General features: G+C 36.5%; 1 protein-coding gene and 1 long non-coding RNA gene across 2 annotated transcripts in view; both read right to left on the bottom strand.

Annotated features, from left to right (window-relative positions):
* Positions 1–16,421, bottom strand: part of LOC139969621 (gamma-aminobutyric acid type B receptor subunit 2-like) — a 41,752-nt gene that overhangs the window by 13,706 nt on the left and 11,625 nt on the right. The window contains exons 5-8 of the mRNA XM_071974740.1: positions 3,879–4,016; positions 3,257–3,427; positions 2,379–2,480; positions 1,952–2,017 (exon numbers count right to left, since the gene is read on the bottom strand). Coding sequence (XP_071830841.1) covers positions 1,952–2,017; positions 2,379–2,480; positions 3,257–3,427; positions 3,879–4,016 — 477 coding nt within the window. The remainder of the gene's footprint in view (positions 1–1,951; positions 2,018–2,378; positions 2,481–3,256; positions 3,428–3,878; positions 4,017–16,421) is intronic.
* Positions 8,307–10,743, bottom strand: LOC139969622 (uncharacterized). The gene is made up of 3 exons (XR_011793773.1): positions 10,315–10,743; positions 8,807–8,931; positions 8,307–8,320 (listed from the first exon to the last, which is right to left on the bottom strand). It is a non-coding gene; the product is annotated as an uncharacterized lncRNA (long non-coding RNA).

The following is a 16,421-nucleotide window of genomic DNA, read 5'->3' as shown; positions in this document are numbered from 1 at the left end:
CATATTATTTAGGAGCGACAAGATAGACAATATTTATTGTCATTTCTTCATGGGAGATGTCCACCTTAGAACTGATATTTTTCATAAACTTCTAATTTTTTTCAAAATGTATTTATTTCATCTAACACCATGCATTTTCAACTGTTATTATTACAAAGAGTACAACGATGGGCATCAGGTGTTACTTATAATAAATCGTATTTGTTGTATGTTTGGTTTAATTTTGCCGTGTATATGCAAAGAACGCGAATATACTGACCATATATTCCGAATTTATGTAAATTTTCATATCTACATTAAAAGGCCAATTTAAACTAAAATAAATTTTTTAGTTTGTTGTAGTACAGGTCATAGTGTTGACGATATTCAGTTGTTTTAATAATTCTAATAAGTCAACTTTTGGAGTCATATAAACGATGACGCGCAACAGCATTTGTCCTTGAAGAATTTGGAATAAATTATAAGAAAAAGTCATTTGATGTGATAAACATCTTTGGTCTTCCCATCCAGTTCTGTTTTGTATCTGTGGAGCAGAGCTAATGATCTTTAGTATTAGACTATGTAGTTCAGTCACTTTCATTGATTAAACCACAGCTGTTTGGAATGGATGATCATCTCTCAAAACTTATAGAAATCTTAAAGAAATACAACATGCTGATAGCAGTGCTTTCTAACGGTCTGTAGCCCCCAAACCAAATTTTTTGTGAAAATTCGGGCAATATGCTGAGAACTGAAAGAAAAATAACTTGCTATGTGTTTTTCAATGATTAAACTGATATTATTATGATCATTATTATTATTGTAACGACTTTCCCAATAATTATAACCGATATGGAAGGGTAATAACACGGCAAATGATTGTATGTTATTGGCATGCGATGTTATAACCGTCGCATGCCTATATGATATGCACATTAACATGTTGAACGCGCGCATACGGCCAAGTCGTTATAGCCCCCCTAAGTCAAAATGGTCTCCTACGTCTATGACTGCAAGCACTTCACGCGCACTACGATACTGCATATTTGCAGGGAAAAGCAGTACTAGTTCTATATATAGTTGACGGTGAAAAAAAAGCTTTCATCACGATAAGCAGGCTAACCAGTGACGTCATTAGCACTTTTCGTATAAATGTGACAAGTCACTTCGCTTCACGTGCGATTTCAGAATTATAATGTTACCAACAAATTGACGTCTAGTCAATACTTAATTGAACAAATCATCCGCCTGTCTGTTTCAACTTTTAATGCCTCAGGGTATGTAGGTTGTCACAAATATCAAATGTTAAAACTATAGATAATCATCATCATCAACTCCTAAGAGGAAAACATCGATTTCATTCAGCAACATGCAGGTAGTTACAAAAACGCGGCCCTTATTTTATTTCATAACTTGTGTCTGTTCTTTTTTATTTTTGTAACAAAATGAAAGTTGCTGCATCATTCCTACTTTTGACTTTAATGACTTATAGTCTTCTAAACACTAATCGGGTTAAAATATAAACTCTATCCATCGATATTTCTTACGCTATTTATGTATGCTTCCTTTGACCAAAAAAAAACTCAATAACAAAATCCACAATATCCATATCGCTTCAAGTCATACAGCAACCAAACGAATTTCCAATCAATCTTCGCATTAAGTTTCTATTTTTGTCTTTATATGCTGAGTATTGTTTTATTTCCTTCGTGTTGCGTATATATATATATATATATATATATATATATATATATATATATATATATATATATATATATATATATATATATATATATATATATTTTACCCTGGGGTGGGGAATACAAAATCCTTCCAAGCTACGTTGTGTCGTAATAAATAGTCTAAATTTCGAAAGAGATGTTTACAAGAATTGTGGATTTAAAGAAAGCCATATTAAATATTTGAAAACAGAATATAATTTGTTAAATTATTTATTGCGTGAAAGGCTTACGTTGCAGAATACATCCAAAGCCATCTGTTGATCAAAGTTGCCAATTATAATGCGCACGTCTTTATTCTTTGAAGAGGAAAAAATGAAAGAAAAGAAATAAATATAAATGTAAATAAGATCTGTATATATATATATATATATATATATATATATATATATATATATATTTATTTATATGTATATTTATATATAGATAAATACTGTATTCAATATGACCAAACTTGACACTGTTCCAAACGAAACATCATTCCCGAAATGCTGACCCATAAAACTGCTCCATGTGACCTTTAACCCCAGCAGCAAAGTATTACATAATGACATTATACACGCAATTACGTTAACCGTATTTGTTATGTAACAGTCTTTCGAAGCAAGAAGACATAAATCCTCTAGATGCATCCGGGACTGTATATCATACAATGTTTACCTTTAACCTTGCCATTGCATCAGCTGGGTCATTGTAGAAACTTTCCGAAGCCAGAATGGAAACGTTATTCATATGTAGGGTTTGTTGTAAGTGATCCGTGACCTGTCAATAACACAAGATACGACAACAGAGGTAAATGACACTCTGTCAAATCAGTGTCTAGCCACTCCAAGGTCCACTGGGCAAGCCGCGAGTCCGAGACAAGTCCCAAGTTCAAGGCCCCCCGGGTCCAAGTCCGCATATACAAAGTATGCACTCTGTATCACGATAGCACCCTTGTTCCCTATACCCCGTTACCCCTACATTCACCGCCCTCCACTCTTCCATCCCTCCACACCACAATCCGTACACCCTTACACTCAGGGGTGACGGCCGGACGCGGCCAAAAGGGGAAAATGCCCCGTCTTTTGTGAAATATCCTTTCAGATGCCCCTATTCTTACATCACAGGTGCCTCTATCTTACATTGCAGGTGTGCCTCTAACTTACATTGCAGGTGCCCCTTTATAGTAGTAGCCTAATACAAGATACTATACCCTCTTCCATTTTTGTAATTAAAAATGCCGTTTTGCTGTATTCGTTAGTAGTCAAAAATATTGGATTGTTATTATGGTAAGAACCGGCTGTTTGTTGAAGAATTTAAACTATGTAAAATTGTCATTACAAAAATGCTCTTTATGTTGAACAAAATTTAAGTACTGAAATTGTGATGTAATTTGGTTATACAGAGCAATCACCCTGTCCACAGGTTTTGATATACTTTTATTAAAATCCCCCCCCCCCCCGGTGGAGTGGGGTGAGGTGGGGTGGGATGGGGGTGGGATAGAGTGGGGTGGGTGGGATAGAGAGTATCAGTTTAAATATATGATATAAACTTACCCCAGAATGTGGTTGCTTTCCCTCGTGTATAACCGCTACTTTAGCCCAGTTGAATTCTTGAAGAACGATGCTTTGTAAATCATTGAGGTTATAAGGCGGCCCCAATGCGCGAAAGAAATACGGATACTTGTTACGATCGGAAAGATTCGGCGAAGATGACGCCTGATTTACCTATTATAAGGTAGATAAATACATATGCATATTCATGACGTAAATTCAATCAAGCAGCCAGTTTGGACAATGTCAATGTAATGCTTAATATCTCTTTAATCACATGACTCCTTGTGTCATGCTTCAAAGCACTCCTACCACGGAGGTATATCCTAGCTATTACGTACCCACTATCAAGAGTTCTTACAACCTTTATCTGATAGAACTGGGGATTCCATACTACTCATTGGCAATTTTTGTTTTTGGAAACTCATAAAATTAAATAAAAGTTTGAATCAAATTAGTCAGACAAAAATATCATTAATTTTGATAGATTAACATACATCAATGTTTCTGTACTTTAATGGAGATTTTTCTGTTTGATTATGAGCAGGAATGTAGAATGTAAAATCAGTGAATAAATGTAAAAACACAACAACAATTGAAACAACATATTAATTAAGCAACTTACCTGGATCGTTTTCCATATTCCTGTAACTTCGGCAAGAGCTTCGGTTATTGTTGACTGCATTTCGCCAATGAAAGCAATTTTCGTAGGCGGCGAGTAATACATATCAAAAAGAGCATTCAAAGCCAACCCCGATGACGCCTGAGTTGAAAGAGAAAGGTATATCTAATGATATAGAGATAATATGCGATGACTACATTAAGAAAGCGTCTTCAGAGATATTTCATCATGTATAGCAAGGATGAGCATGAAATTGATATGCCCGGGCCGCAATCATATCCAGCTAAATGCTGAAAGCTAATAGCTCCAGGTTTCATCAAAGCATATACTCATATGAATTACATATATAATGGCATTAGTGAAAATTACATCAACGGCCTAAAATAATTTTAAACAGTGCGAACATGGTAGTTCATAATGTCTCGATATATAATATCTAACCAAGGTGGACTACGTACACCATTGAGACATTGATACATAATAAACATATTTGCCACACTTATGGATGTTGCAATAATCCCTACCCCCCCCCCCCCCCCACACACACGGCAAACCGCTTTTGCCATTACAAAGTACTTTACACTGATTTAAGCTTGTATTGCTTCGGTCCACTCTTTATGTCGTAAGTTGACTTATATATACAGAGCTTATAGGACGGTAAATGAAGTGAAGAAACTTGTGAGTAGTGACCATTCTTGATATTTTAATCGTAAAATTGGAGGGAAAAAAATGTTAAAATGATCAAATTTCTGAGTGAGCAAATGCCAAATAAACATACTATTTTTGCAGGAAAAAAATTGTACTGACTTCATAAGACGAAGTTGAAACATTCAATTATTAAAACATTAATATGTTTCTACAAACATAGATGGAAGAACATTTAATTTAGTCAACATTAAAAACATGAAAACAATCCAAGATAGTGTAGTATACGATGTTATGATAATATGGATACTAGTATAAGTCACGTAACAATTGAACCTTGCTTTTGCATTTACTTGATAGAAATGTCAGAAAACTGTTGAAACATTGAAACGACTGGTAACCCAAATCTATGTTCTATACGTAGCCAATGGAATCAGTATATTATATAGCCATATGTGAAGGACGTTTTTTGTTACACAAAAGTAGATTTATTCATAGAGCCGAATAAATGATAGACCTAGCTATGCATATACTGTCCATGGCATGTATATTTATATGATTAATTGATTTATCTCCTGCTGGTCTCACGAGGGATCAGGCCAGAAACCATTTTTGTGCCAAATATTAGTGTGTTATAGCTTTAGTGGTTTCCTATCGTTTTTACAAAGTTGCCACTTAACCCAATTTTGAGATTAATGGCAATATCTTTTTAGTACTTGGATTAAGATAAAAACAGTTAGGTATGCCTATACATTGATTATTAATTGATTCGAAGCCAATATTGTTCATGAACGACACGAGCCAAGACAAGTACTGTCCAGTAATTGGTGTATTGTTAATATCAATCAAAGAATCTTTTTATAGTCTGTGTTTAAATTCATTCTCACCGAATATTAAAAGTCAATTAACCGACGAATGTGACATATACGTCATGGTGAGAATATATAAATTCATTTTAAGATCAAAAATGTTAGAAAATATTAAATCTAGTAATCTATCGTCGAGGGAACTATACGACAATTAAATAATTCATGATACATGACTTCTTAAAAGAGCAAACGATATTTGTGGTTTTCTAAGTTGCGTGGACATGAAACAAGGTAAGCCGGAATCATATAAAAAGGGAAGTGACCCATATATGGACGATTAATTCGATAAATTTCACGACAAATAACCTCCTTTGGTTTTGACAATTTGGCTTTGAGAAAAGCTCAAGAAAAAAAAAAGAAGTCTATGAATTTAATTTCTATTATATTTTTTTAAATTTTTTTTAATTTCTAACACATGCATTATTACTCGACAATTTTTGTCAAGACGTCACTTACCACACTGTAAAAAAATTTCTCTGTATATTTACAAAAGAAAAGCTGTCAATTAGTTTCCATCTGTTTTTTCATCAGTGTACAACAGCAACTGTAAATGCACAACTACGGTTTGTGTAGGAACAGATTCATTTCTATTTATTCAGGTACAATTTTATGTGGCAACATGGAAAAAGTGATGTAACATTCAAAATACTTTTTGTATATTGGTCGAACTTTTTTCGTTTCTAGACAGAATGTTTCCGTTAATTTACCAAATAACAGTTTGTATACACGGTAAAAAGTTGTGGTTAAAAGTAAAAATTATGTATTCAAATGAAGCTGTTATATATGGGTAAAGTAATTTGTGATCCTAGGCGAATCTATGTGGAGAGGAATTTGTTGTACATGAACGAGATTTAGATGAAAAAATAAACGTTATACCAAGAGGAACACATTGAGAGAGTCAAATTTACCAAACACACATATCTTTATTTATCAACATGCAATCTTGACAGGTGTTTTAGACTTTTAGGATAACATCATATACAGCAAATGTGGAATTAGCACTGCAAACAACAATGTAACAATATATTACACTAACATGGACAGTTTAGATATCATTCCAAAACAGGGATAAAGTGTGAATTTGTCTACCAGTGCGTTGAAAAACAGTGATATTATCATACTACTACTAAGCTATCTCAGCATATTAATCTGGACTTTCCTGATGATATTAGACTTCCAAAGGTAAAATACTATTTAAGCAAGATTGATAAATGCTGAATAGCAGGGGGTTAATTTACCTTATGAACCTACCAAGGATACTGCTGTCCATTGTAATTAGCACTCTTACAAAGAGATAGTGTCTAGAATGAAAGAGCAACGACTAAAAAATACTACTCTATGACATACTAAAGAAATAAGAAACAAAACAATAACATGAACCTGGAAACCACTTAAGTTGCATTGAAACTGAACCTGAAACAAAAAGCTATTAACAGTGTGAAACTCAAATACTATTTATATGCTTAGAGTACTTAAAAGGATTTCTTCTAGTAAAAATACTTTGTTTCGAATGAGTACAGTTGCTACTCTTGGAAATAATATAAGCTTTACTGCTATCAGAACAACTCCCAAATCAATAGAAAGAAAAAAAGAAAACAGTTAGATTGATGGTCAATGTCAAAGTGATGAAACTTCCATTGAAATGCTCAGGCACACTGGGATATTTTTTTTGGTAAAATGAACCCTTTCTAATATATAGAACAATCAGAAAATCTACTTGACAGTGCTCAAATTTGGATATTTTTATATAGTTACACCCAACTTGTACTGAAAAAGCTATGAGGTTGTTCTGTACAGAATCATATTTTGTATTTCAGAAAATACAATGTTTGGTTAAAATACTTCTGAAGCAAGCAGATTACCTTACTGTTTATTAAGTATTTTAAAAATCAACTTTAAGTTACATTGTAACATGAATCTGTAAAATTTAGTGATTTATAGCAGAATAGTTCACAGAGTCAGTGCTTTTGAAATGGAGGTATCATTAAACAAAAAACAAAAAGTATACGGCATTAAACAAAACAAAATTAAATGCAGTTAAACCAAGTAGCTTAATACTTTTGGCCACATTCACTGCATATCTCACTCTCTACTTTCCTTCATCCGCTCACAAAGAGAAGTTACTTTCGGATTTATACACCATCTGTAAGATTTCTTTGCCCTAGGCCCTCTCCCTGGATCAATCTCGAACAGTATTCTGTAGGGAAAAATTTGAAAAAAGTTTCATGAGTCCAATCTATCCTTGTTTACCAAAAACATCCTAGTGCTTAAAAACTAAATTTATTTAATTTTGGTAAAAGTATCCCCAAAATTAGTAAAACTTCACATAAAATTTATATATTAATAAATATATATATATATATATATATATATACATATATATATATATATATATATATATATACATACATACATACATACATACATACATACATACATACACCTACATACATACATACATACATACACACACACATACATACATACATATATATATATATATATATATATATATATATAAGTAAAAGTTTTTATCCGTTTTATTATGTATAAACTGTTGTAATTTGCATGCCGTGACAGGTGCACTAGTAGTTTAATGAAAACATTTAATGTTGCACAACATTTCTTGGCATTGACACTGACATAAAGCTATTACTGAACAAACTGAACATGACTTTGCAGTTCTTCTTGCAACAAGATGGAGGAACTGTAGTTTGAATGCACCTCCTTGGTTAATCTGTTAAGAAACTAGGTTTAAACTGTACCTCTGTATGTATTCCATGGTTGCTTGAACCTCTGTGGGATAGCATATGTTGAACACATAATAGCTCATGAACAACATCTTCAACGCAGCAATAATGGATGTAGGATACAGCAGAGGTTCCCGATCAACTGTTATTGCCATTCTGTTTCTAAGAAATGGATTGCAACCTGTCACATAAAAACAAAAGCATTTTTTATTAATAATCTTCAGTGGCGTAGGAAGGTACTTTTGAGTGAGGGGGCTGAAGACTGATGGCCGGCCTGGGGGAGGGGTCTAAGGGGAGAGGTGTCCCCCTCCCCTTTGGAATTTTTTTGCATTTCAAGGTGGCCTCAGATGCAATTTGGTGCAATATTGCTCACTTCAACCCACCCACTCGATTTTGTATATAATTTTGCATTTTTCACCTGGCCTTAGATGCAATTTGGTGCTCCAAATGAGATTTTTTTCTCATTTGGAAATGAAAAAGGGGTTTTCTGACTTGCTTTCTGGTTTTCTGAAATTATGCAAGAGTAGCCTGCAAGTGAAACTCTTGCAATCTGGATGAATCCAGTGGTCACCGTGACGCACTTTACCACCAAAAAAGTGAAACCCGATGATCTAGTGCATAGATATGTGAGACCAATCATAGTCTTATTATAGTCTGAATAACTTACAAAAATTCTGTTGCACTTTCTTCATGACACGTAAATTGAAAATTTGGTTGATTTTGATGAAGCGGGTAGTGACACACCTTTCTAGCTGCAGTATCAGAGTGAACACCACATGAACAAGTAACCATCTGCAAGAAAGTAAAAACATATGGAAATTAAAACCTTTCGGAAATGGGTCAGCCTCTCCAACAATACATTACAAATCCGGTGCCCCTGACTATTCCATCTCAGGTTTAGCCGAAGCCTATCCTATGAAAGGAAAACAAACAAACACTTTTGGTTACATATATATTGACAGATGACAAATCTTATCAGTTAATACTGTAAGTAGGTTACAGTTTAACATAATTCATAACACCCACTATCAACACATTCATGCTAAGATCAGGTTAGTATAGCATACAACTGTTCATGATACTTAAAGTAGGCTAGGGGCAATTAGCAGCTCAGGCACAGTTCTGGATGGGTGGGGTGGGGGGGGAGGAGGGCTAGGAGGTAGACTTTGCCTGTAATTTTTTTCTAGCTTGCAATACTCACATTTTCCCTTTACAAAGAAATTTCCTTCAGGAATTTTTTGTATAGTTAACTTCCACATAAGCCCTCTCCCACTCAAACATACCTATAAATACTAAATTTCAAACATCTTTGGTTCTTGTGATATCGTGTTTATACGCCAAGGCATCAAATGACAGGCACATAGTACATACAGGGTTCATGCAGTAGCATCCTTCAGAATTGAACAAGGAATAACAAGTGGTTTTACCGACCAATAATTAGTTTTCAAAATTCAGCGAGAAAAACAAAACAAGTTGTATTAGTAAAATTCTGATTTATCACTGGAAAAACGTGATTTATCAGACAAAAAAACCTATTTTATTGATCGATGATCTATTTTAGTAATAGACCAGAGTTTGTTAACCACAAACCTAGCCTAGATTGTTCATTTCTGAATTTTACCATTTGGCGTGCCATAGGGGACTGCACGACTCCCCCAAGATTCAGGACAGGGGACTGCACGACTCCCCCAAGATTTAGTGTAAAAGCCGATCGGGGGGCTTCAAACTAAACAGTAAAAGCGATATCAAAAAGTTTCCTAAGAGAATCTATGTTATATAGTAAAGCATAGACACTGATTGGAGACCTGTGTCTAGGCTGCGTTATATCATAGCCAATAGAAACGATACCGCGAAAGAATGAATGTAAGCTTAGGTTTGGTATGACTGTCAAAACAGCTACGACGATATGCTAGAAGTAAGCGATCGTATATGCTCGCCTAACAAAGAACTGCCATAGCATCTTGTGCTAGTATGAACACAATGGACCGACAGAGAGCTGTGCTGTCGGCCTAGCCTACTTGCTTTGCCGCTTATTTCAAAACAAACAAACCAACAAACGAACGAACGTTTAATAAATGCTTACGTAAAAAGTAACAGTTTCATATGACTCAATTCACTATAGTTGCACTCATGTTAGATTAAAAAGGACTGAAAAGCTTTGAAATCATAACCTACCGTAATTACAGCGGTTTCGGACCTTAGGTGCGCGCGCCCAGCGTCAATCAACTGTAAGTAGTGTACAAAGGTCATCTACAACTTTGCGACACAGTTTTAACTTTACTATTTCGGAAAAAAAACTCATTGATTGCGTAAGACTAAACGTATATGCTACATTCTATCATTCCAACAACATGTAAAATACGGTTCTCGTTTTATGATGCAAGATTCGGTGTAACGTTTTCGCGATCACTTCGACCGCATAATGAAAACTTGGATCGAGCCTGATGCTTTTGTTCCGACACAGCAGTTGATGTATTGTTATGAAGATTTTGTTCCCATATACAGAAAATGTTGTTACAATACATTTTGTAAATGGACAACAATTTTTTTAACAACATGATTAATTTTAGTAGATGAACGGTGTAAAGCTGTTATATCACAGACATTTTTTACAGTGCAAATGGACAAATATCATATTTTGGAAGTGTTTACAAGTGTAGTGCACTACACACAGCCACTCGAATTGACGAGTGACGATAATATTACATTTTGGCGAAACTTGCCAAATTGTCGAGCTGCTTGACAACACATCACAAATATAATAGTTGTCAAGTTGACAGCAACGATGACATTATAATTATATAGGCCTAACTTCACAACAAAACCGCAGAGATTACAGTAACTACTGTAAATCGTAAAAAAATGTACCACAATAAAAACTGGATTGGGCTGACAAATCTGATAATTCGGTAGCTGCATATGCTATGAGGATAAATGTAAGAACTGAGGATATGTGTAATCCCAACAAATCCATCATACTAGATTTGTTGGGATTACACGTATCCTCAGTTCTTACTGTAATCATAATAGCACATGCTACCAATTTGCAGCAGGATCCAGTTTTTAGTTTGGTACAAAACTTAGCTTTACAGTATAGTAACTGTGTTCTATGTGTGTATCGGGTGCAACAACACGGCATCATCGTGACGTACCTACAATAGTTTGCACCCGGGCAGATCCAGGATATGTCACCCCGTGCAGGGGATGCCGTCCCGGGGGAGGGTTCTAAGTGGAGGGGTGTAAGGTGTCTTAAATGAAAAATGTTGCTATCTTGGGCAAAGCTTTGAAATGATGATATGTTTAGAAATTCTTATTCTTTAGTGAATTTTTCTTCATTTTTCATATTGTTTGTTTAAAATATTTATTTTTATAGCACTCACTGACTGCTACCCGGGGCAGACCGCTCCCCACCCCCGCCGCTTAGTACGCCGTTGTTTTTAAGTATTGTCGTGTTATTCGAACAAAGCAAGTTTACAACTCGCCTGTTCTATCAGCACCACCGTAAACAACAGCAGGGTGATTGATGTCAATACGGAAATTCAGCTGAAATGTTGTTGTTTTTACCTGTCTGACCCCGGAAAATCTCTATATAACACTGACTCATTTCCAATAAACTTTATAATAATGTATTTTGCATGTTTGTGCGTTTCATGATGTCAAACCCATCGAACGATTTAAACTATGGGGCTGACTTTTGCTCCTTTTTGACAGACCGGTATGAAAGTAAATCATTTTAAATCAGAAAATGTATCATCTATAAATGCATTTTTTTCAAAGGAAATTCTCCGAATCCAAAATAATCTGCCTTTGAAATAAATCCTTAAATCTTTGAACGAAATATCCGTCCCTGTGTAACTTGTTTAACTTTAATATATGATCGTTCATTGTGAAGAGACCGCAGTGGTTGAGTAAAATTCAGCTGTTGGTTTTCAGTTGATTAAACTCGAAACCCAGATTTATGACTTACCGAGTAATTTAGCCACGGGCATTTCACGTAATTGGTGCGTACAAGAACTGCATTTACATATACAACACAGCAAAGAAAATAGTTGGAAAGAAAAACGACCTAAATTTCGTTGAGCACGCTATTTTTATTCTTGAAATGTTATAAAGATTTTGAATCTCATCATGAAAATCATATCTTATTTGCATTATTTTTTGTTGAAGTTCCGTCCTTACAAACTTACACACTAATTGCATACCTGTGGTATTATGAGTTGTAACCAGTTGCAAAGCCGTCCGCACACTGCCCGACTGAACGCGACTCGCCGCTCGACTCAACTCCACCGACAGTCGTAACTCGGTAATTCGTGGATAGTCGGGCAAATGTACGTGTGCTATAAGACTAGGACTTATCAACATTTCGTGCAGTTTCAAGTCGCTTCGGCTCTTGTCAAGGAACACTGAATATGTATAATGTTTTCGCGACTGCCTTCCAGTTGGGACAATGTTTTCTTTACTGTAGTGACATGTCCCGCTTTCAGAGCACTCATATTGTCAGTAGGAGCAGTATGAATATCATGTTTCTATCAGATCAGGAACTGTTTGTACTGTCGATACCAGTGCTTTGAGAGCACAATATTGGAGAACCGTTTAGAGAGGTATTAGCATAGGAAATTGTCCCAACTGGCTGTGATTGCCAGTCGGCAGTGTGCAGTGGTTTTACGACTAGATCTGGGCGATTTTAGCAATATAGCCAAGGAATCAGGAATCAATCAAGAAACAGTCAATATTGCACGTGACCAAAACGTGAGCACCTGTTGTCAGGAAACATCTCTTGTGCATGCGCACTTAATAGTCGTTCAGTGTGCGTGGGTCATCGGTTAAAAGACTATACATCTTCACAAATATCGCAAAAAAAAGGAACCACAAGCACCAACCGCTGCCACCATGTAACGAACAAATGAAGAGTCCAGTCAATGGGGGTTATATTTCTCACTACGTCGAAGTGTATTTATTGCAAAGTTAAATGGAGTTTTACCCATATAAAAGAACATGTCTTGTCTTTATAAACTCCAAATAACACCAAGATAACAGAACACAACTTGTCTTTAGTAACTCTAAGTAATAACTGCCTCCCAATCCGTTCCAGACCTATTTCAAGAAACCACGCGCAACAAACACCATTCAAACAAATCACGCACCACACGAATCCAAAGCAACACGCACTACCGACACACGCATAAACAATCTTAACACCCTCACACACGCACAGTTGACGCGCACATTAATTCAATCACACATAGTTACATTCCAAACCATCAAGTTGTGTCCTTGTTTAAATTTGAATAATACCCTTAAAACTAACAATTCGAAATCAAAATTAATTCAATAACACATCGTTACATTACCATATGGGCAAACCTTCATCAACTTGCGCGCTCGCTCGATGATTCGTTACAACATTAGGCATATTTCACATATAGAGGCATCGAGTGCCAGATCCGGACCATGGACAATTATGTCACCGTGCACCTATAGTGTGTCTTTTTGTACTCTTTGACTACTTTTTTCGGGCCGCCATTTGACCCCTGTCCCAGAGGCTGTAGGCATCCTGACCCCTCTCGTCACGTTATTTGATTGCAACATCTTTAATGTGACAGTATCTGCAATTATCTTCATTTCTATAGGATCTAAATATCGATTCACTCACGTGAGGAAAAATTTCGTGCATGAATAAACATTCAAAAATGGGGATAACTACATATGCAGTGATTCAAACCTGGTGAATAAAAATATTGTTCAGGACGAAATACGAATTAAAGAATGGTAGATTCCGAAGGATGGGGAAGTGCGCGATGACACGGAAGTGGATCAGTGGGGTCAGATTGTTAAAACGCCACCAATTTTGGTAGATTAGTTAGATACGGGAAATTGTAATAATGACAGGAGACACGTACGACAGCAAGAGTGAAGTAAATCACTTTTGTATAAACATTTTAGAAATTTTCGGTTAAAAAAATTCCGTAAAAAACACGAAAATAATTTCTAATTCTTCTGATAGACTGATAAATCCTGATAGCTTCGGAAAGGAAGAGAAATAGACGACGCCGAGCGACGAGTCGGATATGGTGGGCGATAGTGGGCACTGTGCTAAAACGCAGTGGCGGCGGAACCGGGGGGCTTGGGGGGCTCAGCCCCCCCCCAATAAAAAAGTTGAGGGGGCAAATGCTTGATTAGCCCCCCCAATATTTACCAAGGCTCCGAAACATACATCTGCCCATTTTTCAATGCATACTTGTCGATCTGTCCGATGCACACGTATATTCTATAGGTGTAGTAATTTGAGTAATTGCTGGGGGACCCTCGGCCCGTCCCTTGGCTATAGACCACATTGTCATCCCAACCGCGTCTTCACGCCCCGTGAAAAGTGGAAGCAGTGAGTGTGAGTACCGGTAAGCGTAACACAACTTAGTCTTAGGCCAATGACTTGCCTCATTTCAGCCAGTTCTCCAACATCCCCTTACTTAGTGGCGGATCGAGCGTCCATATATACAGTCAGGGCGGATGCCCCCCCCCCCCCTGACGGACTCAAATGGACTGCTGGCGCCCTTTTCAGCTTTTCACTACTTTTTACTTATTCGCGATTTTTGACTATTTTATTGCGCTCTCATATACCTATTGACATGTGTCATATTCTGTCGGTGTATTTTCCGACAAAATGGCGACGACACCTATTTATTCTCCGTTTATCTGCAAATTAGCAAGGCCCCGGAAAGGGTCATTTCCTGCAATCTCGGGAGTATCTTTACTCAAAAATTTTCTGTACGCTCCGCGCCAACCTGTGGTGGCGCTCCGCTTAGATAGTGTCGAAAGCGCCCCTACAGACCATTCTTGCCCCCCCGACCAATACCCCTAGCCCCGCCACTGCCCTTACTACACTCAAAAACGTCTTTGCGAGTACACTACGAGTAATAGCTACTCTCTTAAAACACCATCGAATATACAAATTACAATGTTTTTACAGACTTTACGTGCAATCTGAGAAATTGCAGGCTTGAGACCCATATTTTAGGGCCAGGTATTCGCAGCATAAAACACTCGGGAAGTGCCGTTTCCGGCCATCTGGGGGTTTGAAAAAACCCAAAATTTTCTGGTACGCTCCGCGCCAACCGATGGTGGCGCTCCGCTTAGATAGTCTCCACACATTAGCCCCCCCAATAATTTTTCCGTTCCGCCGCGCCTGCTAAAACGTTTCCGTTCATGTATAGTTTAGATCGAGATGGGTAAACGCATATGCATAGATTGTAGACGGGTAAGAGAGAAGCGAAATAAAAACTAGTATATGACAACGTTGGGATGCGGTCACAAAATGTTAAGATGAGAGCATTTTTTAAGGAAACAATTACTTTTTGTTTAGTTAATGATATGGTTTGTAACAAAATGATAAAAATAATTATTATTAATTTCCTTGTATCTAATAGATGAGAAATTTAACATTTTGCGGCAGATGGATTACTCATCAAATGTCATCATTTCAACAATTTGCAGCAAAATGACGAATTGCCGCAAAATTGCAGAACAAGATTTAAGAATTCTGAAGGTAACTTAACGTTTTTATACGGTATACATTATGCATCAACGGCAATGAAATAATCTGCATTAAAGCTCGAGTTACCATGGATACTACATGGTTCTCATTCTAACTTAGAGGTCTGTTATTTTGCTACTTTAAAGTACGGAGCGCCATATGTTTCAAAACCATCCAAATTGACATCGTTATATCCAAATTGAGATCGTGGTAACGGAAACGAAATCGATATGTCCAAAGCGAAATCGCCATATCAAAAAGAAATTCAGTACAGTTAGTTTAACTTTGGACAAGTCGCTTTCAGTCATTTTAAAAACGTCGATTCCGTTTTCGATATTTCGCTGTCATTTAGAACTTAACAATGTCAGTTTGGATACTTTCGGGACAAATGGCGCTCCGTATGTAATGTTGCACGTGACTGTGTGATGGGTTCCTTATCAATTTCTATGAACTAATCAAATCCATTTTAGGCCTACGTTAAGGCTGAAAGCCTAGGCTTATTCCTACTTTAAAAATCAGCGAAGCATTCGGATCACTTGAAAGTTTCTTTAATAATTAATTATTGTACTTCAGTTATTTATGTTACCGTGACGATTGAAGCTTAGGCCTTTGACAAGATCTCCAAAGGACCAGCCTAACTCCTCGAACCGTTGAAGTTTACATGTAAGACTAAGTGGTTGATGATTTGGAAAGAGTTGTTCAACTAAGCCTAACGTTAGGCCACCAATGGAAAACCAATAGACTAGGCTAC

This window comes from Apostichopus japonicus, chromosome 7 (assembly GCF_037975245.1).
Source record: "Apostichopus japonicus isolate 1M-3 chromosome 7, ASM3797524v1, whole genome shotgun sequence".
NCBI lineage: Eukaryota > Metazoa > Echinodermata > Holothuroidea > Aspidochirotida > Stichopodidae > Apostichopus > Apostichopus japonicus.
Note: the sequence above shows the minus strand (reverse complement) of the source record. Positions and strands in the feature narration are given on the sequence as shown.